The sequence below is a fragment of the Pipistrellus kuhlii genome, unplaced genomic scaffold (genome assembly GCF_014108245.1).
Source record: "Pipistrellus kuhlii isolate mPipKuh1 unplaced genomic scaffold, mPipKuh1.p scaffold_m20_p_13, whole genome shotgun sequence".
In the NCBI taxonomy this organism is placed as follows: Eukaryota; Metazoa; Chordata; class Mammalia; order Chiroptera; family Vespertilionidae; genus Pipistrellus; species Pipistrellus kuhlii.
The window spans coordinates 15616239-15638169 of record NW_023425438.1 but is presented as its reverse complement, the minus strand read 5'-3'; the positions used below and the strand labels follow the sequence as shown (position 1 = coordinate 15638169).

The following is a 21931-nucleotide window of genomic DNA, read 5'->3' as shown; positions in this document are numbered from 1 at the left end:
CCCCAGCTTGTGGAACTTCCCACTTCGTTCTTGCTGGAGCTATTCTGTGAACCAGATGTCAACAGACATAGTGGATCTTTTACGCTTTAATCTGTGTAACATTTGAAAGTGTTGAAAGAGTTAGGTGCGTTATTCATTCAACTATAGCTACTTTATTGTACTTTCTGATTACCTGGGGGAGGGGAGCTCTCTGCAGGATACCCGTTTGGAGCAGGTATCCCAGAAGCCACCTCCAGCGTTGTGTTTAGAATCCGACTGGCACTAAGCCTTCTGGAAAGGCTGATTCTTGGTGTTTAGGAAAAATTAAAGGCCTAGGAAAATACAGGGGCCAGAACAAAGCAGGTCTGACTTCACTTCTATCCCCAGGAGCAAGCCAAGGAAAAACACCTGCCTCTTCTCCTGAATGAGGGTTCCTTTTGAGAGAAGAGGTAGGAGATTTCCTTGCCTTGCTCCTGGGGATAGAAGTGAAGTCAGAACTCCTTTGCAACAGTGAGCGACTGATTCCTCATCAGAGGGCCTCATGCTTTTGCAGAGCTGATGTCACGCGTGGTCAATGGAGGGTCTCTCCCAGCGAGAGCTGACAGAGGAAGAACCAGAGAAACAGTACAAACCGCATCCCTAACCATGACACACATTGGAAAAACGGGAGGACATTTTTAGAAGCAAGAAGAGACACGGGGCCACCCCCAGATCTTCAGACACATTTTTTTTTTTTTTTTCCTTCCTGACTCATCGGGTTAGGAAAGCCTGGTGAGAAGGGATTGAGAAGCAGGCGAGGGAGCCTGCCTTTTTTGGCAACACGGGGCCTTTTGATTTCAGATGCTGCAAATCTTCAAGAACAGACACGGCGTGCTCGTGTTCCAGGCTGGAGGCCAGCAGCGGGTCAGATGGCGGGAGCCCTCAGCCAGAGACCCAAGGACTTCCCTGGGGCTGCACCTCCCCGGAAGCTGGAAGATGTGGGCGCAGGTTTGCCTTCTGAAACGTGCAAATGTCACCAGCCGGGAGGGGCAGATGCCAAGAGGCGGCTGCAAACAGATCTCCATCTGGTAATGGGCTCGGCTTCCAGGGACACAGATGAGAATAGTATGAAACAAAGTGGCGGAAGCACCGGCCTGGCTTTTCACATGTTGTTATGGTCTCTGGGTCATTTCCTGCCTTTGGAATTCACTTCCTGTCCAGGTTCAATAAAACCAGATGATTACAAGGCAGAGGTTGGGATTTTTCTTTGCCTCTGGCCCAGTGGAGGGGGGCAGCTCTGTGACTGTGAACTTGGCGGTGTTAGTCTCCTGTGCTCCTGTCTGCTCACACTGAGCCCAGGAGGGTGGAGCCGTAGGAATGGAACAGTAACGTAGGGACGGGAGCCACCTCCAAGTTGAGTCAGCTGAATCCCCTTGTTCCTGAAAAACAAAGCGGGAAAGAATAGACTGGGACAGGTGCACATGATGTTTGGGAAGGGGAGCTCTTGACTACAGGTCCTCATGTAGGGATGCAGCCCCCCTCGAAGGGAGGAGGCTGAAACCAGCTCCCCATGGCCCCACCCTTGACTTCCTAGAGTCAACCAGCAGGCCAGTTAGGAGAGTGACATTTGCTAAACAATGACCTGCTTTGTTTTTGTTTTATTGACTAGAGGCCTGGTGCACAAAATTTGTTCATGGCGGGGAGGGGTCCCCTCAGCCCAGCCTGCACCCTCTCCAATCCAGGACCCCTCAGGGGAGGTTCAACTACTGGTTTAGGCCCAATCCCAGGCTGTCAGACATCCCTCTCACAATCCTGGACCACTGGCTCCTAATCATTTACCTGCCTGCTGGCCAGGTCACCCCCAACTGCCCCTCCCTGCTGACCTAGTTATTTCTAACTGCCTCCCCCACTGGCCTGGTCATCCCTAACTGTTCCCCCTGCCAGCCTAACTGCCCCGCGCACACACACACACACACACCAGCCTGGTCGCCCCTAACTGCTGGCCTGGTCACCTCTTACTGCCCCTCCCTGCCACCCTGGTCACCCCCAACTGTCCCCTCCTGCTGGCCTGGTTGCCCCATGCAGCCTCCTGTTCAGTTGTTTGGTCTCCCCTCACTAACCCCCTGCTGACCTGGTCACCACACGCAGCCTGCTGTTCAGTCGCTTGGCCACCCCTCTCTAGTCCCCCTGCTGGCCTGGTCGCACCAAGCAGCCTGCTTGTTCAGTCATTTGTTTGTCCCTCACCAACCCCCCTGCTGACCTAGTTGTAGGCAGCCATCTTGTGAGGGTCAATTTGCATAAAACCTCTTTATAATATAGGATATTTATCTCCCACAGAAAAGAATTAAGGTAACAACGACTATCTTCTCTGTAGCATTTTTATCCTCATTTTTGGGGTGTACTGATGTGAGTCTTCATTGTAAATTCTCTCTGCAGCCCCCAGTATGTCTTTGACACCCTTGTAGTTCTACAGTGAAGAAGCCCCTACCTTCCAGAAGCCAGAGTGAACTCTCTTATTCCAAGGGCTATGGGAGCCAGTCAAAACAATTCAGAAGCTGCTGCCACCATTGTGTGTCCAAGTCTGAAAGGTTTGTCTCTCTAGAGAGTGATCCTCAGTCACATGTTCCTTCCGAAAAGCCAGCTCATGCAGCCCCTGGTGTCTAGAGGAAGCCTGTGGAGCCTGTTCGAGTCCAGAGCCCACCTCTCTCTAGACTGAGCGATCCCCAGAAATAAAGAACCAAAATTCCCCCACTCCCCCAACCCCCACCGCCTTGACAGAAAGCCAGGTTATTACTGTGCTCAAGAGTGAATCAAACCGACCTTTCCCAAACACTCTGTTTCATCGGGGACCCACAGAAGTGGTCTCCTGTGACATTTGCAGCGATGATTCCAACAACATTTAAGATGTTCCCCGGGGAAGTTGGCTCTATAAATAGGCAGGGTCAGAAATACCTGCAGGGGATGATTTCCGAAGCTCCAGGAAGTCTGCTCAAGGGCCCCAGCTTTCCCCAACTACAGACTGCTCTGGAAACCTACAGCATTCTGTTTCCAGAGTGTATTCCGGGGCTGGTAACTTTGTGAGTCATTGCATTTAAACTTTGAGGTGTGTCAGGGGGCCAGGAATTTGCATTTTTATCAAGCTCACCTGCTGATTTGGTGCACTTGGCCTGTGGCCCATACTTTGGAAAACTGTGCTGCAGAGAATTGTGAGTCATTGTCACATTAGCATGGCTTAACTGGTGATGTGGGATAGCACCACACCTGAATTCCAGGCCAGGCATTGGCCCTCTGTGGGCAAAACAAGTTCCTGCTCTCTACGAAAAGCCTCAGGACCAGAAGGCGACCTCTAAAGGTTTATTCGGGGGCTGGTTTCTAAAGGACGGTTCAAAGGCCTGCAAAGTATGAGGGTGGGCCCAAAGGGTCAGAGGGGCCAGGGCTTTCCCAGCATGCCCTGCGCATTCCCTGAAGCTCTGCAGTGCAGAAAGCCCTGGACACAAGGAGGAGCCTCTCCCCGCAGGACTGCAGTCTGTCTTGGTGTCTGAGGTCTTGGGATAAAAGGACACTATAGTAGATTCATCTCCTTTCTTCGCCCTCAGTCATTTACAAATAGGAAAAAGGGAAAGGAAGAAGAGATTTATTTAGTGCTTTATAAACACTGTCTTTTAAATTCTCAAATAACCCTTGTCTCCCTTTGAAGATGAGAGAATTGAGAGTCAAAGAGATTGAATAGCTTGCCTAAATTCCCAAGGTCATATGGCTCCTGAATGCTTGAGCTGAAATTTGAACTCTTGCCAGTCAAGGTACAAGTTCCATGTTCTTTCCACAAAACTACTCATAACCAAAAGTTTTGCTGTGGCCATTCTGAAGGCCTAGATGTTTCGAGACCCTCAAACTAAGCTTACCTCTCCCTGGCCATTATGCACACCTGTGACCCGCTATATTTCAGAATCTCCCCACACCCTTGATCTTTATTGCATCCCTGACCTCCAACCCCTCAGCCGTGCCCATTTCTTATCCCCACAACTTCCTGACCCCGAGGGGCAAAATTTGCTACCACCTCTGCTGGGCCCAGGAGGACTTTTCTAGTCACTGGCTTCAAGACCAGTCAGTGGATTTCATGGCCTGAGAATCCCCAAATGCTTAGGAAGCGTGTGTGTACTGACTAAAGAGAAACCCCTACCCTCCTTTCCTTCCCTCCCGCTGCCCAATCTCTTCTCAAAGAGCACAGATGGAGGAACCTTGAGTCAGCCCCTACCCTTCTATTAGTCAGCCCCCTCCAACCTCAACTTCCTAGTAATAGAGATTATTCTGGGATGCTGGGCACCCCCTAGTGGGAGTAATGGAGAGAGAAGAGAGATCGCTTTGATCTGTTCTCAGTAACCCACGCACCCCCCAGCTTCCACCCCTCCACACTGGCCTTTGCCTTCCAGCCCAACGCACTGTTCTTGGAGTGACTCATTGTTCCCAGGCGACTGGGCCTTTGGCTCCATAAAGCTCTCCCTGAGTTTACGGGCATTAATGCACTAAAATTAAGCAGAAAGCAATTCAGGCAGAACAGTAGGGGAAACTTCCTATGGTGACAGCTCTTGAATCCCTGTAATTCCTTATAAGGCAAACTGAGTAAGACCTAACTGCACCGAGCAAAACAATAGAGAATATCTTGGAAAGATATTTTTGGGAGAGGGGAGGGTGAGGGAAAGGCTACTTTCCTGATCCAAGATAAATGTCAATGCCCAAATTGGACACACTTACCTTGATTTCAAGACATGTTAATGCCTGGTGCTATAGGTCTTATAGCTCCACATTGCACCATTTTGAAATAAACAGACAAAGCCCCATCCCAGCAGAGGGACAATCCATCTGTAGATGTGGGACATTCTGAATATTTTTCACTATCCCTCCCTCTTAAAAGACCATGGCCGTAACCCTCATGACAGGGGATAAGCCCTACTAGTATTATGTTTCAATCAATAAACCATTTTCTGAGCACTTACACTCTCCAAGGCTAAGGTAAAATTGATCTTATGCATTTTCTGTCCACATCTATTATAGGTTAACCCTCCATCCAAAGAAGGGCTTTAGCTGTCTGTCTTCTCTGCACTGGGAGCAGCTCCCCGCATCCCCTGAAAATGTATGCCTGCACCAAGTTTGTCTCCACCCCCTCCCTGGTCAGGAGCGCCTCTCAGCTGAGCAGGTCAATGTCTGCAGTGGTGTTGAAACGACCAGAGACACTGACAGATGAGAGCCGCAGCAGCTTGGCAGCCCCACGTCCACTGACCTCGCTTGTTTCTAGCTGCAGCTTCCAAACCAGTGCCATTTCAAGGGACATTGACACAGCAGCCAAGTTCATTGGGGCTGGGGCTGCCACAGTAGGAGTGGCAGGCTCTGGGGCTGGAATTGGGACTGTGTTTTGGAGCCTCATCATTGGTTATGCCAGGAACCCGTCTCTGAAGCAACAGCTCTTCTCCTACGCCATTCTGGGCTTTGCCCTCTCAGAGGCCATGGGGCTCTTCTGCCTGATGGTGGCCTTTCTCATCCTCTTCACCATGTGAAGGAGCTGTCTCCACCTCCCATCGTTCTTTTTCCCGTGTCTTGTCTGCCCTGTATGCACCTTTTCCTATACCTCCCAGGCAGCCTGGGGAAAGTGGTTGGCTCAGGGTTTGACAAAAGGAAGACAAATAAATACTGTAATAATAAGAAAAAATAAAAATAAAATAAAATAAAATAAAATAAAAACAAAGAAGGGCTTTAGTAAAAGATGGGGAGAGCTAACATGTTTGAGTGCGTGAACTAAGAATTCTTCTGGGTATATTCACAGTCCAAATTTTAGTTCAATAGCTGATCATCTGCTCATGGGCAGATGTTAGCGAATCTGATCCTGTGGCCCAATACCTGTCCCCAGGGGATGCTACAATCACATAGCCTGCCACCTCTGTGTGACTTTAGTTGCTAGGGTCTTACCCGCTCCTGGGTTTGAGTCTTTGACTCATTAGTACCCATTCCCATTGACCTTCTCTGACAGTTCCCCGAAACCCTGATCATAGTGCTAGCAATCCCACTGCACGGTTTTCTCTGTGATGGCTCCTGCCTCATCTTGAACCTAGTTGCTCAGACCAGTGGTCGCCAACCTTTCACATCTCACAGACCAGCTGTGGTCCACGGACCACCGGTTGGGGATCGCTGGCTTAGACTGTCTAATCTCAGAACTGCTTACAAGGTTAAGCCTTTTCATGTCTTCTCTCAGAGCCATTTGATGATGTTCGTCTCTGTGACAACCTCGAATTGAAGAAGCGTCTCTCCCCTCAGGCACTTCCATTTCTGTGTTCAGATTGGCAGCCTTCCCGACTCATCAGAGGCCTCGGAGAATGAAACCTGCCATGGAGGCTAGAGGAAACATTGAACATAAGTGCACTGGGTATCTGGGAGAAAGAAGCAAGGTCAAGGACACTCCAGCTTGGTTGGCCTCTCTGACCAAGGCTTGAGAGCAGAAGCTGGGATTCCTTCCTGCATAACTTGGGCTTGAATTAAAGGCATTTTTTTTTTTTTTTTAAATCTGAAGATCTCTGGCTTCACTCTGGATGGAACACTCCAAGGGCGGAGTAAGGTCTCCAGCTGGCAGGAAGGACACGCTGACCCATGGCCCCAGTGCCTCGGCCAATCTGGGAAGAAGACACAAAAGCTGTGGTGACTTAGCTGAGCCACCTGGAGTGCTTCGGTCAGTGTGAACTGCGTCAGCTGGCCTTGGCTTTATGAGAAAGGGTAGTGGTGTGTTTATGTGCTCAGAGGAGAAAACCTCCTGGAGAGAGAATGAGAAATAAAAGTAATAAACCCAACTAGTGGCTGCTCTGGGTGGCTGGGAAAGAAGGAACCCTCAGACAAGGGGCCTCAGCTCTGACAGACAGAGATAAGGGAACTTTCACTCCTTCTACTTCTATTTTAGAAGAAATAAAAAGCAAATCATAAATCTAAAGATGACGGTCCATTCATCTGGGGAAAGAATTAAACAAGCTGTTACATTCCAAACAGATATGAGGACTGCAAAAGTGAAGACTTTTAACTGGTGAGAATGTTTCTTTCCTGAAAAAAATCACCAAAGATAAGGTTCCAAAAAATTACTTTTCAGGCAGGTTAAGAAGCATTCATTTGGGCTGTCCGTCACGAGCTGGATTCCTAGCACTGGATGCTTTCTAAGAAAAAGTAAAAGGTGAGCAAAGGAGGCTATTATGGGAAATTCAGGAGTGTGATCTGTTGATAAAGGTGGAGAGGGGGTGATACAGCTGATCCAGAGCTGCAACAAACAGAAAGCAATGGTTCTGCAGCTTGGGAGGTGCCCAGAAGGGATGGTGCCCCTGGTTTATACCTTTAAGAAACCACCAGTGAGCTCCCCAGGCAGTGCTCGTGGGCAGGGGAGAGGTCTCAGCTGTCCGCCAGTGCCTGCAGCGTTAGATATCTGTATGCATTATCTGCTCCTCTCCCCAAGGGAAGGAAGTTCTGTGCCAGCTGGAAATCTCCCAGGAAAGTCAGGTATGTAACTCTTGGATGCTGTCCAAGGAAACCAGGTGAGGGCTTGAACTCTGGCCAGAGAACCAGGGTGTGTACACCTGGGGAAGCTGGGTGGGAGTCGTTAGACTCCACTCAGGCAGGGGAGCACCGGGTGTGGCGGGCCCATGAAGAGTGGGTGTGAGCATTCCAGAGCCTGGACACTGTTTATGGGAGATGCTTCAGTAAATACAGAGCATGAGTTCCTCTGGCTGTCCTACCACCTTTTCTCCTGCTGAGTTTCTGATTCTTTTGAAGCTACAACATCAAGTTCTCAATAAAGCTGAAGCTGAGACATAGATGGGACACAATGGCCAGATCTGCAGCACAGAGCCAAGGAGATGAGGAAAACTTTTGGACCTGAAGTAGGTGGCTATGCTCCTGAATCACAACAATGAAAGTTAACTCCATGTCTTCATCCACTTCCTTCTCACTCTCTGGTGTCCGTGTCCTTTTGACCTTTTACTTTCCTTCTTGCTCTTTCTCCCACAGATTTCCAGTGGCCAGCTGGAGCCACTTATGGACCACCTCCCAACTCTGTGTTCAGTAATGCCACGAGGCAGCTTACCACCAGCTATGGTGGGAGCATTTATATTACAGAAAGAATAAATGCTATAAACTTGAGGTTTATTTCTTTTTTTCTGAATAGACAATTGTTAAAACATTTACCAGTATACCAGGCCTGTAACTGAGTTTTTACATGGAAGAGGGGCTGGTGAACTGAAGGGGAACAATGCAAGAAATTTGAGAGGCAAATGGTGAAGCCAAGTATCTAGACTCTAGATGGAAAGTGGTGGATCACCAAGATTGGTTCTGCCCACACACCACCCCAGCACAAACCTTGGATTCCATACTTAACAGTTGCTCAATAAGAACCTGCTCTTGCCAAAACCAGTTTGGCTCAGTGGTAGAGCATCGGTCTGTGGACTGAAAGGTCCGGGGTTCGATTCCAGTCAAGGGCATATACCTTGGTTGCAGGCACATCCCCAGTGGGAGGTGTGCAAGAGGCAGCTGGTCGATGTTTCTCTCTCATCGACGTTTCTAGCTCTCTATCTCTCTCCCTTCCTCTCTGTAAAAAATCAATAAAATAAAAAAAATAAAAAAAAAAACCTGCTCTTGTGTCTACAATGACATGTAGGCATTGTTTTCTGTTTATTTGGTTTTTTTGTCTTGTTTTGTTTATCTTCACACTTGAACATTTTCTTGAAGTTTATGGTGTAGGGTATAATAGGTACAGCTGTTGGTCCTTCTACCACAACAGCCATTGAGGAGTAGCAGCCATAGCTCTGGGCTACGCCATGGCCATGACCTCAAGTAGGGCCACAGGTGACCAAGAATGTGAGCAAGCTGAGGCCCAGCGGTTGCCATGGGCACCTCAGTAAGCATGCCAAGTTCGTGCAGGACATGATCCGAGAGGTGTGTGGCTTTGTCCTCCATGCGCATCACACCATGGAGCTGCTCAAGGTCTCTAAGAACAAGAGGGCCTGAAATTCATCAAGAAAAGGGTGGGGACACACATCCATGCCAAGAGGAAGAGAGGAGCTGAGTGATGTTCTTGCAGTCATGAGAAAGGCAGTCGGCAAGAAGGACTGAGCCCCATCCCTTCTGTGGGTAATAAAACCTGTTCAGGGGGCGGGGAAAAAAAAAAGAACAACTTAGGTCCAGAGTGTTTTTCCTATTATGGATTTAAAGTGTGTTCACATAGATTCACTTCCTTTCACTTCCTTCTAAGCACCCATATAATAGTACGTGTTCCCCTTCCCCTGTAACTGCTCCCCATTGACGGTTGTCTTCAACATCTTATGTCTTCCAAAAATATCCCTGAGCCGGATAATTATCATTCCCTCTAGAGTACAGTTTTTAAACTTTAATGTATGGGCAAACCACCAAAGGAATCTTGTTAAAAAGCAGATTTATATTCAGTAGGTCTGACTGGAGCCCGAGATTACCCATTTCTAACAAGTTCCCAGGTGCTGCCGCAGGTCACTCAGTTAGTGGCAAGGCTCCAGACTGGACATGTTAATCCATCTGCCTCTTTTGCTTGAAGAATTCCCATTACACCTCTGGAAAGGACAGTCTTCCAGGGAGATTGGACCAGTAGTGGAATCAAAAGCAAACAACCAAATCTATATGCCAAGTGGGGTTAGATTCTCTTTCAAGAATTTTAACTAGAAATGCTATCCTAGCCTGGATTCTCCACAAAGTAAAGCCTGAGATAGATGTTTGCACATAGTCGTTTATTTGGGAATCCCAGAAAACATGAGGAGTGAGAAATTACAGGGATAGGAAAAAAACAGTACAAAGATGTGATTGAACTGATGATCTCAAAGGGCATCAAGCACTCAGCCCTGTGAGACCTACTAATAGGCCTTCAGAAAGACTTCTCAGTACTGTCTCAAACATTTACCCAGCCTTTCCTTTATGAAAATACTGACTAAATGCTTCATAACCTTTATTTTCCAGTTTCCAAAGAATGACTTGATTCCTTAGCATCCTCTAAAAGTCACCAATAAATGTTACTTTAGTACAATCATGAACTCGTGGATGATAAAGATTACATGTAAAGTATTTAACACAAGTTGCATAGCAAGTCCTCTGCAAATATTAGCCATTGATATTACCACTCTTTTACTAGTAGTGCATTCTCATGACTTTTCCTATCATAATGGACCTGCTTGTTCATATAGAACTCCAACACCCATTGACTTCTTTGGGTTTACTTCTTGGCTTATACCCACCTACTGTAACTGGGGAGCCAGTCTGACACCCTCTTGGGTTTGTTCTGTTCATAAGGAGGGAATATGCTAATTACGGCCACACCCTCAAAGGTGTGCAAGTTAGGGCCTGACAGTCAGATCCAGTTTACTACCTGTTTTTTCAAATAAAGTTCTTTGTTTGTTTTTGTGGTTTTTTTTTGGAACACAGACACATCCATTCATTTACATATTATTTATGGCTGCTTTAGTGCTACAACATCAGAGTTAAATAGCAAAGCCTAAAATATTTATAGCTTTGTTCTTTAAAGAAAGGTTGCCAATCCCTGGTCTGTTCTACTCACAGACTATGTACCAAGTCCATGCAACAATCTCAGGATGGGTTATTGATCACCGGGGAGACCAGGTAAGGGTGGGAATGAATCACTGCCATCTCTTTCCATTTGAAAAACAATTCCAAGTACTATTAGTTAATTCAACCCTTTAAGAGCTGTGCTTTATATTATCCTTCTCTGAATCAGACTAGTTACATAGTCCATCATTTGGTAAAAGTCCATTCAACAAGCAAAACGTTAATAAACTTTTTTTGCATAAGATTAGTAGCTTGAGGCAGTGCACTCAGTGGTCCCAGATCTGTTTCTTACTTCAACAGTGTTTGGACGGAACAGACCCAGGAACACCCCTTCTTCCAGCCTCCAGAAACTCTCCTGCGTCTTATCCAGTCACCTCCTGGATAAGAACCACCTCTGAGACCAGCCAACACCTGGTTTCTTTTCTACCTTAACTCCTTATTGCCCAACAACCATGACCTTCCAAATTTGTCAGGTGGAGGCTGCGGTCAACCACCTGGCCAACCTGCATCTGTGGCCTCCCACGTCTACCTCTCTCAAGGCTTCTATTCGACCAGGATGATGTGGCTCTCAAGGGTGTGGGCTACTTCTTCTATGAGTTGTCAGAGAAGAAGCTCAAGGGCGCTGAGCGTCTCTTAAAGTTGCAAAACCAGCGCGGTGGCCACTTTCTCTCCAGGATGCGCTGAAGCCTCCCCAAGAGGAGTGGGCAAAACTCAGGGCACGTGGAAGCCACCCTGGCCTTGGGGAGGAGCCTTAACCAGGCCCATTGGGAGCTGCAGGCCCTGGTTCCACCCGCAGACACTCAGCTCTGTGACTTCCTGCAGAACCACTTCCGGGGTGAGAAGGTGAAACTCATCAGGAAGCCTGGCTACACCTGACTCACTTCCGCAGGCTGACTGACCCCCAAGACTGATCTGGGTGAGTATTTATTCGAAAGGCTCACCCTCAAGCATGAGTAGGAGCCTTTGGAGCCCAGAAGCCCTTGGGAGGCCCCTCTGCATCTCTCTGATGTCTTTCTTTCTCTCTTCTCCCCTCCCCATCCCTCAGCCTCTCCCCGAAACTACTTGCCATTCTTTTAACCACCCTGAAGCCCTCTCCCAAGCACTGGGCCGAATAAAACAATAAAGCTTTTTGCAGGGGGAAAGAAAAAAAAGAAATAAAAAAAAAGATTATTAGCTTGAAAACAGAAGACTGTTGCTAAAGGAATCTTTCTCTTATTAAGGGATTTTTATCAGACTACTCTAAAAATAAATTAGCCTTTCAAGTAAAAAGAAATGTAGACAGAATTTATCACTTTCATTTTCTCCACAAATATCTTTGACATGTTAATAACTACCTAATGAGGACAGACATTAGATGAATATTTATGATGGCCGTGGTTGATGAATATGATTCATGAACTATGCATTGAGTACTGGATTCAGAGTGGAGTCATGAGATATGGTTAGTCATTGTGATTGGATACACAATGAAGGACCACTTTATTTTAGGCCCTCCACCATGAGAATGCCCACGTCCACAGAGAACTTTCAGCTTCTTTTGTGAAATAGTCTTTCAGAGCAGAAACACAGGAAGTTACTTGAGAAGCTCTGACCAAATAACACAAATACTTTTATCATGTTCAGAGGTCAAGCTTCAGAAGCCTTCTGAAAACAACCCTAAGCCCCAAAGTACAAAAAGGGTGAGTGGAGAGGGAGTGTTTTGTTGGTGGTTTTTTTTTTTGGTTATGAAAACAATATAATATTTTAAATTTTTTAAAGAAAACTTCCCTTTAGTCCTGGGCCCTAAGATAGTTGTTTTCATTTTTAAGTAATTTCATTTAGTCTTCAACCAAGTGCATATCCATGTTCACATACAATTAACTTGGAGGAGAGTTTACCTATCAGGAATAATGGTTACAACACGCACAAGGCTTTCCCACAGCATGATCTTCACAGAGGTATCAGCAACACCATGTATGAGACCTTCCAGTGGCTCTCAAGCTTTGCTGCATGTGGGCATCTCTTGGAAATGTTTTTTAAAATAATGATGCTGTGGCCCCACCTGCCAAAAATCCTAATTTCATTATTAGCCTGGGGTGGGTTCCAGGGTTGGGTATTATTTTAAAAATTCCCCTTGTAATTCTAAAATGTTGATTTAGCCAGATGCCTTGAAGTTACAGGTCAAAGACTGAGGTCCAGGAGTGCATTTCAAGCCTGGGCCCTTTTCCCCAGCTAAAAACTTCCTTAAATCACAGTAAATGAATAGCTAGTTGAAGACTCTGTGTGAAAAAGGAAATTCCAGACTTTTCCTTGGATGGGCAGGTGGGAATGTATTCCATGGTTCTGAGAATAAAGATTGAGCCTCTTTCACACAGCACAGAACCAAACTTTCTTGCCATAGTCAGGATCTACCATGACACGAATGAGCAACGCTTAATCGGAGCTGTACCTTTGGCCTAGTTAGGAGATAGTGTCCAGATGTTTGTGATTGTGTTCTCTCAGCCATCCAGTCCTCAGTTTAATATTCAACAGGATGACCGCCATTATTTAGAATTCTCCCGAGGGAGCAGGCTCCAAAACCTAAGATTTGACACGTTCCCCCTTTCCTCTTTTCCATGTAGCTGGAGTTTAAAAATGCTTCTGTGTTGCCTCCTTCCTTTGGGAATTTCCTCTGGAGCTGGAGATTAATCATTATGCAAATATTAAAGCATTTGAAAGTTTGAGAAAGGAAGGGGATTTGTTTAAGCAAGGCCGTTGTGGTAGTTTAAATGAAAGATAAACAGCTGTTGTGTGTTGACCTGCATTCCAGTTCTGCTGAGCAGTTTGTGTGATAGGAAACGATATGTAAGTCTTCTTTGAGAGTTATGTGTGCCTTTGCCAAAACCTCTGGGTTCCCATAAGTCTCCACGTGGGTCGACCACCACCCAGCCTGTGTGTACTCCCTCTCAGACCGAAAAGGCTCTTCTGGGAAAAGGCAAATTAAAACATTTCTCTCTCAGAATGTTAGTCTGACTGAGACGTTATTTAGATTTTTTAAATAGCCTAAATGCCTGGGGTGATCTGAAAGGAAATGCAGCAGAGTCTCATGTTGCCTAATAAATAGGGCAAGTCATGCTCACTCAGGCACGGCCCAAAGGGAAAAACAAAGTCCTCACTCTTTACCCTGAAGGTCAAAACTCTTTGGCTTCACTTGTCATAGTCTCTCCTTCTATGCCCTCATGGATTTCTAAACAATGGACTGCTAGTTAATAATTCTTTGTATTAAAATGTCCCTGCTTAAATCACTGTGCACTTTCTCCTGATCTGACCCATACTGATACCGCCCTTCCTAGTCACAGAGTTCCCCAAGAGCAAAGGACATGGCTATGGGGCTGGAATTAGACAAGCAAGGCACACAGACTCATTGACTTATAGGGTCATTTGAGTGCAGGGTGGATGCCTGAAGGTGGGTGACTCCTATCTTCTGTCCCTTGTTTGCCTCCCCCACCAGTCCAGACCCTGGTGTGTTGTTGTTTTCCTTCTCTCTTCTCCCCTCTCCACCCCTCACCTCCAGAGTTTAGTTTAGCACATTCCAGAGGTACTAGTTAGTACTTGTTATGAGGTGAATGTTGTGTCCCCCTGCAAAATTATATATTCAAGCTCTAATCTCCAATGTGTGAGTATTTTGGAAACAGGGCCTTTGGGGGTAATTAGGTTTAAATGAGGTCATAAGGGTGGGGCCTTCATTTAGGTATTAGTGCCCTTTAAGAAGAGGAAGACAAAGATCTATCTTCCTCTCTCTTTTCCTCCCTCTCCCCTTCCATCCCTCTCTCATTCTCTCTCCCCATTCACTGAGGAAAGACCACATGAGCACACAGAGAGGCCAGGAAGTGGGTCCTCTCCAGGACCCAAATCTGTTGGCTCCCTGGTTTTGGACTTCCCAGCCTCCACACTCAGAAAAATAAATGTCTGTTGGTATTTTGATATGGCAGCCCAAGCTAACACAGTGCCTAATTACGATTTAATAAAAAGCTGAATTACCTTTTCTCTCTCAGAATAATTTCGCTAAATTCAGGTCAAGAAAAACAGTTAAGCCCAACTGGCATAGCTCAGTAATTGAGTATCAACCTATGAACCAGGCAGAGTTAGATTCCGGTCAGGGCACATACCTGGGTTACAGATTTGGTCCCCAGTGTGGGGCATGTAGAAGGCAGCCAACCAATGATTCTCTCTGGTCATTGATGTTTCTATCTCTCTCTCCCTCCTCCTTCCTCTCTGAAATAAGTAAAAATATATATTAAGAAAGAAAACAGTTGAGTCTAAAAATAGTTTAGCATAGTGTTCAAAAGTCAGATTTTAAAGTCTTATAGACCCATGTTCAACCCTAGCCCTGCTACAACCCTGATCTAGTTACTCTCTGTGTCTCAGTTTCTTTATAAAAAAGGTAGGGAACCTTTTTCTGCCAAGGGCCATTTAGATATTTATAACATCATTCGTGGCCATATAAAATTTCCAGCTTAAAAATTAACCTGCTATATTTGGTCAAACATTTAATTAACTCACCCCTATTACCTTGGCAGGGCAAGACCAAATGATTTTGTGGGCCATATACGGCCTGTGGGTCAGATGTTCCCCACCCCTGGTCTATATAGTAGACATTATAATAATGTCTGGTTCATAAAACTGTGGAAAGGATTAAATAAGATAATGCTTATAAGGGGTTTAATTCAATGCTCTCAAATATTAGCTTGTAGTGTTGATAGTAGGCTAAAATTACTCCCCATAAAATTAACCTCAGAATCCCCCTAAGTCTGAGTCACAAAATGAGGAAATAAAACCCAAAAGCCAGTATGTCAGTAATTAGTCTTTTGAAGGGGGTTCTAAAGTCAGAAAAGTTGGACATTGCTTCTCTTTGTCTCAAAAGCCAACATAAACCATATTTAGGAAGGAAGGTAAAAAAGCATAGCAATGGTGTCAATCTCCTTTAACATGACAGGAGATTGGATTAGAATAAATATTCAATCTGTCCTTTTTTTGTTTCCACTTCAAAAAAGCTGTAACTTTATTCAAATTCTACTCAGAGAGAGGGTTTAGTGCCTCTTCCGCATTCCAGGAATTACACTAATTAGTGAAGACTCCGGCAGATGGAAGGTCGTAAGGTATAGAGATAAGCATGTAAACAAAGCAAAGGTCATTCTGAGTGATGGTCACTCCAACTGTGGTGGAGCTCACCAGGGATCTGCAGGAGGGAAAGGGCAGGGACCAGGCAAGATCAGAGAATCCTTCCTAGAGGCTATCTCCTTATTGCTATTGCACCACTGAGGTAGAAAGGGAAAAATTGAAGGCATTACTTGAATTTTTTCAAGGGACTGGAGCAAGATGGGTGTTTTTGTCTGAAGCTAACTGTTAATGTATTTGGTCATTTGGAACTACTAATATTGACAGTGGAGCTACCATGCCTTGAGTAGCTACTATATCTGAAGTATTTTATATGCCTTAATTAATTTTCAATGCAATCCTTCTAAAAAACCCTGGAAGGTAGGACTCATTATCAACATTTTACAGATAAAGAAATTGAGACTTTTAGCCAGAATGGTGGGGCTGAAGCCACCTTCCTCAGCTCCGCCCTTGGCCTGCTACTGTTGACTTTGTCCAATTTTTAGAAATCTGTTTTTTGCTGTTATACAAAAAACATGCAGGGCCTATATAGAATATTTCTAAACCTAAGCAAACTTGACCTAAATTTCTCCATAAAACACTGGCTATTATAATAGGCCAGATTCAACCAGTTTTTTTTTATTCACAACTGAAAATTGCATTTTAACAGAAAAATAAATGTGCTACCCAAACCCAATCGATTTATATATCACATCTCTAGACCAGTTCTGCCAGTTTATTCACTGCAGCTATAAAGAATAATACAAGAAAATGTCCTTGGATTTTATACCATCCTTAGCCCAACAAGGAAAACTCCCAGCACAGAACTGGACCCAGCTCAGACAACCACCAAATATTGCTTCTGTCTTCCTTCCCTCCTCTGGTGCAAACAGCAGAAATGAAACAGGGAACTGGGCAAGCAAATCAGGAGAGAACTCCTATCCAAAGACAACAGGATAGAGAATTGCAGGCTTATCACCCTCAGCCATGGTTCATGGCCCTCTCCAAACCACCTCTTGAGAGATGCTGTTGCCAGCCACAGTTTCATCCAGGAATTGACCTTGGCCCAGAGCCTTCCATTCACTTGTCCAGAAACTCTGCATACCAGAGAGGTCTTTCCCAGCCAATAGAGATACTCTCTATCCTCCCTTCAATGGAGCCCAGAGAGACAAGAATAGCCTGGGGGTAACTGGAAGTTATAGGACTAACATGGGAAAAGTGGGCGGAATAAAACGGGAGCCCCAGAACAGCTTTATAAACAGCCCCAGGGAATGGCTTTCAGGTGGAGGGAAGCAGGCATGTCTCTCATGATGAATGGACCTAGATTCTGGTACTCCAAAAAAAGAATTTGAAAATACATTTCCTGACTTGGGTAGGAATAATAATGAAATGACAAGATGACTATATGCTGAGCACTCTACCTGATACATAGGAAGTACTAAATAAGGAAGAGCTGCTGCCCTGGCCAGTGTGGCTCAGTTGGTTGGAGTGCTGTCCTGTGCACTGAAGGGTCACAGGTTTGATTCCCAGGCAGGGCATATACTCAGTTTGTCAGTTCGATCCCCAGTCAGGTTCATACGAAGGCAACTGATCAATGTTTCTCTCTCACATCAGTGTTTCACTCTCAGTCTCTCTCCCTCTCCCTTCTACAATCAATTAAAAAATATTCTCAGGTGAGACTTTGAAAAAAAAAGAGCTGCTGCTATTATTGTCATTAAGATTTTGCTCTTTAAAATTAAGACTAGTTTGTTAAGGATGTGATACAAGTGCAGAGTGTCCAGGTATGTAAGGGGGGGCGGAGGTGGATATTGTGGTAGGTTGAAAATGGCCCTCCCAGAGATACCAGTTCTAATCTCTGGAACTGGCAAATATTACCTTACTTTAAGAAAGAAAGAAAAAAAGTTTGCAGATGGGATTAAGTTAAAGATCTTGAGATTTTTCTGCACAGATCATAAATGTAATCACAAGCGTCCTTTTGAGAGCAAGGAAGAGCCGAAACCGGTTTGGCTCAGCGGTAGAATGTCGGTCTGCGAACTGAAAGGTCCCAGGTTCGATTCTGGTCAGGAGCATGTACGTTGGTTGCGGGCACATCCCCGGTAGAGGGTGTGCAAGAGGCAGCTGGTCGGTGTTTCTCTCTCATCGACGTTTCTAGTTCTCTATTGCTCTCCACCAGTAGTTGGACGATGCAAGGAACGGAATCTCTCCTGGAGTCTCTGGAGGGAGCCCAGTCCAGTTAGCACCTTGAATTCAGCCCAGTGATACTGAGCTTGGCTTTCTGGCCTCCAGAACTGTGAGAGAGTACATTTCAATTGTTTTAAGCCCCCAAGTTTGTGGGATAGCAGCCATAGAAAACTAACACAGTTACTTAGTGGCTTTTCATCCTATGCAAGATTCATCAGTAAACTGTTGTCCATCATGAGGCCTAGCTAATGAGTATTTTATTAGATTGTGCCAGTTCCAAAGGTATAGACCAGTGGTCTGCAAACTGGGGCTTGTGAGCCACATGCGGGCTCTTTGGCCCCATTGAGTGTGGCTCTCCACAATTTACCACGTGCGAGCGTGCACATACAAGGCGATTGAAACTTCGTGGTCCATGCGGTTTTCAGCTCTCAAAAGAAATGTCAATCGTTGTACTGTTGATGTTTGGCTCTGTTGATGAATGAGTTTGCCGACCACTGGTATAGACTACACATGCTGATAACCCAGTTTTGTGAGTTTTTTTGTTTTGTTTTGTTTTGTTTTGTTTTTTTTTGGGGGGGGGGTATTGGTAATTAAAAAGCCCTGATTTTCAGCAGATGCCAATTCCTGTGATATCAATACTCCCACAGTGGCCCAATTTCAAAGGTTTAGCATCTGACTTGCACAGTTCCTCGGTGCTTAACAACCAGCTCTCGCACATCAGAAGGAGCCAACTTCAGCACATCCCTGTAGAGGTGCTCTGCGCCACGGGGAAATTACTCTCAAACTGAGCATAACTTTATTTCTCCTTGATCATTCTGAAGAGTATTGTGGTTCCTGAGAACCAACACGGGGAACATTAATTACTGTTGCATTGTGTGTGTGCAGAGTTGCCAATCAACAGCATTGTGGTGGGTGGCTTCCCGCCCCGCAGGGCTGGGAAGGAAAAGGCAGAACAGAATGTCCAATCTTCGTTAGTTGTATGCTTTTGTTCCTTGGGGAGCTCTGGAAAGCATCCAGCAGAGACTATGCTGCCTTCCTTAGGTAAATTCACTGCGGTATAAATAGTAACAGCAGTGACAGAGATTATCATCATTTTCTTCCAATGGAATAAGGCTTTACAGTTTTCAAAGGGAATTGGACTTTCACCTTGAGGAAAACAGAGCAGAGGCTTTATCCAGAGACAAATGGAGTGTGTAAAATTCAGCCTCTTCTGTTCAGGCCCACGCTGCTGACTTCTGAGCAGCATTCCCGTGGTATATATCCGGGGCTTGGGAAATGTTCCTAGTTCTCGGGAAGAGAGTTAACTAAAACATATGACATCTCTGGCAAGAATCACAATTTCACACACAAAAACTTTTCTTGCAATAACTTCCTCTGCATATTGCTTTCCCCGTTGGAATCGCTGTCTCTGGGGAGAGCTGGGGTCTGAAACGACAACTCTGTTTAATCAAAGTGAGAGCTGAATCCAATAGCCCTTTATTTCTTCAGGACGAGCCTTCATCTCAAGATCCCTTTTCGTGGAGAAGATAAACTCCTCCAGATTCTTTTTTCTTTTTGTTTTTTAGACATGAAAGCATTTTATACCTCAAGGGGAAAACAATTAATACAGTTACTATTCCTACAACACAACCGTGTTTCCTGTAGACAAAATATTATAGACTATTTGTATGACAGAGTATTTATTTATGAAATTGGAGGTGGGGGTGGTCACTGGAGAGAGGCCTGGCAGAGATTGGTTAAGAGAATCAATGTTTTCAAAGTTGAAATGTGCTATATATGCCATATATAGCTATATATATAGAAGCCAAGCACCTGGAAGGACTGGAACGACAGGTCACTATGACACACTCTGCAGCAGGCCAACTGGTCCATGGGGGCAGGGCTGTCCAGCCAAACTCCTGTAGCACCCTGCCAGCATGGCCCCTGATAGGCCCTTCCCTCCCACCCCCATTGGGAGCAGGGCTGGCTGACCAACCTCCTATATCCCTTCCCCCCAGCTGGCCAGCCCCGATAGGCCCCAATCAGGGCAAGTTGGCCGGACCCCACCCGTGCACAAATTCGTGCACCAGGCCTCTAGTGTAAATATATATGATATATATTTCTGGAAGTAAAAGCAAGACAGTTATCAGCCACCCTTGCTGGTAGAGGAAAATAAAACCATATCCACATTAAAGAGAAGGCACCACTTGCATTTCAACATGGTCATGGTGCCTGCCCTTTCTGCTACCATATGTACGAGTGCCAGGATCTAAACCATGGGCAGCCTGATGCAGCACTTCAGAGATGGCCTACACAGAACAGATTTTCAGGACGCATCTGTTGGTCATTACAGTGATGAGATGGTATTAAAATATTGGACAAACATCTACTGGAGACAACATGTTCACTACCTACAGGAAAGGAGAGTCAGAGCTGAGAGCGAAGGACTAGATTTATGAAACTCCAGTCCCTTCAGCCGCACTGAAGGAGTGACAGGGGAGACAGTACAAGTCCTTTGATTGGCCCTAGGCTTTGTGTATAAAAATGGATAATTTGCTGTGAGCTTGAACTAGAACTATATTTTGAAGTATCAACAATCGGATTTAGAAAATTACTTTTGTACAACTAGAACTCCTGTACAGCGAGTTATTCAAATACCCAGTGACAGCATAATAAAAATTTAGGACCTTTATTTAAATGCTGCCATTTCCTCTTCCCTAAAAGTAGTTACATACACTTGGAAACTGCTCTCTTTCATGCATTTAAAATAGCATCTAACATCAAGGCTGTCATTTATTAAGAAGTAACTTGCTGATCTGAAAGTGCTGATGTGATTTCAAAACGTAGTTAGGGTAAATCCAACTCAATGAGGCTTTTATGCATAGATTTGGGAAATGAGGAGCTTGTCATGGGCTTTTCATGGCCACTTCAAAAACGGAAATTGAAGATAAACTGCAGGAATCAGGACCAATGTTGTAATCAGAAAGGAACCTTCCCACAGACTGAAGCGAACTTGGAAAACAAATGAGTGGCATATTAAACAATAACGTCTGAGTAATATTACTCGTTCCCCTGTGATTAAAGCCTGCTGAGCACCATGAGTCAAAATGTAAACACATACTGGTTATGTTGGGCCTCACTGGTTTATGAGTTTCTGGTCAACCACAGCGGCCTCAGATTTACTCTTTAAAAGGTGTTTGGGGGAAGTGAAACCAGCTACCACCTTCTTTGGTGCGTGTGATATATTACTCATAATGAGCAACTCATGTGATAAGAGTAAGCATTCTTATAATGTTCTAATGACTTGTCCACATTCTGAAAAATGTATGTATCATATATAATACCCTATTTATTTATTTTTTTACTTAACCACAAAATATCCAAGAATTTTCCATTACTGTATTTGCTGAATTTTAAGTTCTGAATTTTTATTTTTATTTTGGTTTTCTTTTTTCAAGTTTTATTTTACTATATTTAAATCTTTACTAATCTAACTGGATTTTAGTTTTATGTATAGAATGAGGTAAAGAAGTTAATTTCTTTTTTTCCCACATGGAAAGTTATTTATCTTATCACCCTTTTTAAAAAGTTCAACTTTTCCCCTTAATATCTCCACAGTATCTCCTCTTCCACATAAGAGTGACATATGCTTGCATATATTTCTGAGACCTCTGTTCTATTCCATTGGTCTGAGTTAATACCAAATTATCACCTTTTTTGTCTAAGCTATTTTAAATTATCCTTCCTTCTGTGAAGAGTCTATTTTTTTCATGTTTTCTAATATGTTACATCAATTTTTGCATGTTAATCTTATATTCAGAAATCTTAACACACTCTCTAATTAGTTTTGTCTGTAGACTCTCTTGGATTGTCTATGAAGATAATGTATATTTTTAACAAATTCTAATTTATTGTCTTTCTTTCCAATATTTATATATCTTTATGGTGTGTGTGTGTGTGTGTGTGTGTGTGTGTGTTGCTGCATTGGTGAGAACATTGGCACAGTTTTTAAATTTTATTGAAAATATTATAAGTTTTCTTAAATTAAAATCTGAATTTTTAGATGCCTTACTTTTCCTGAGCTAGCAGCTTT

The 21931-nt window shown here is 44.7% G+C and overlaps 1 protein-coding gene and 3 long non-coding RNA genes across 4 annotated transcripts in view; 2 read left to right on the top strand and 2 right to left on the bottom strand.

Annotated features, from left to right (window-relative positions):
• Positions 1 to 440: 440 nt before the first annotated feature.
• Positions 441 to 3543, bottom strand: LOC118717270. Its single transcript, XR_004987394.1, has 2 exons — positions 2779 to 3543; positions 441 to 1397 (listed from the first exon to the last, which is right to left on the bottom strand). It is a non-coding gene; the product is annotated as an uncharacterized LOC118717270 (long non-coding RNA).
• Positions 3544 to 5035: 1492 nt separating this feature from the next.
• On the top strand, positions 5036 to 5662 carry LOC118717269 (ATP synthase F(0) complex subunit C2, mitochondrial-like). Its single transcript, XM_036435110.2, has one exon. The coding sequence runs from the start codon at positions 5088 to 5090 to the stop codon at positions 5508 to 5510; it is 423 nt and encodes a 140-aa protein (XP_036291003.1). The 5' UTR covers positions 5036 to 5087; the 3' UTR covers positions 5511 to 5662.
• Positions 5663 to 7758: 2096 nt separating this feature from the next.
• LOC118717273 lies at positions 7759 to 10655 on the top strand. The gene is made up of 2 exons (XR_004987397.2): positions 7759 to 7862; positions 10558 to 10655. It is a non-coding gene; the product is annotated as an uncharacterized LOC118717273 (long non-coding RNA).
• LOC118717271 overlaps positions 7856 to 21931 on the bottom strand; it is a 45005-nt gene continuing 30929 nt past the window's right edge. The window contains exons 3-5 of the long non-coding RNA XR_006741405.1: positions 12992 to 13219; positions 8608 to 9118; positions 7856 to 8373 (exon numbers count right to left, since the gene is read on the bottom strand). This is a non-coding gene — a long non-coding RNA (uncharacterized LOC118717271). The remainder of the gene's footprint in view (positions 8374 to 8607; positions 9119 to 12991; positions 13220 to 21931) is intronic.

Bases quoted from the DNA above. Each gene is read 5' to 3' on its own strand.
- LOC118717269 (XM_036435110.2), top strand. From the start codon at position 5,088: ATGTATGCCTGCACCAAGTTTGTCTCCACCCCCTCCCTGGTCAGGAGC.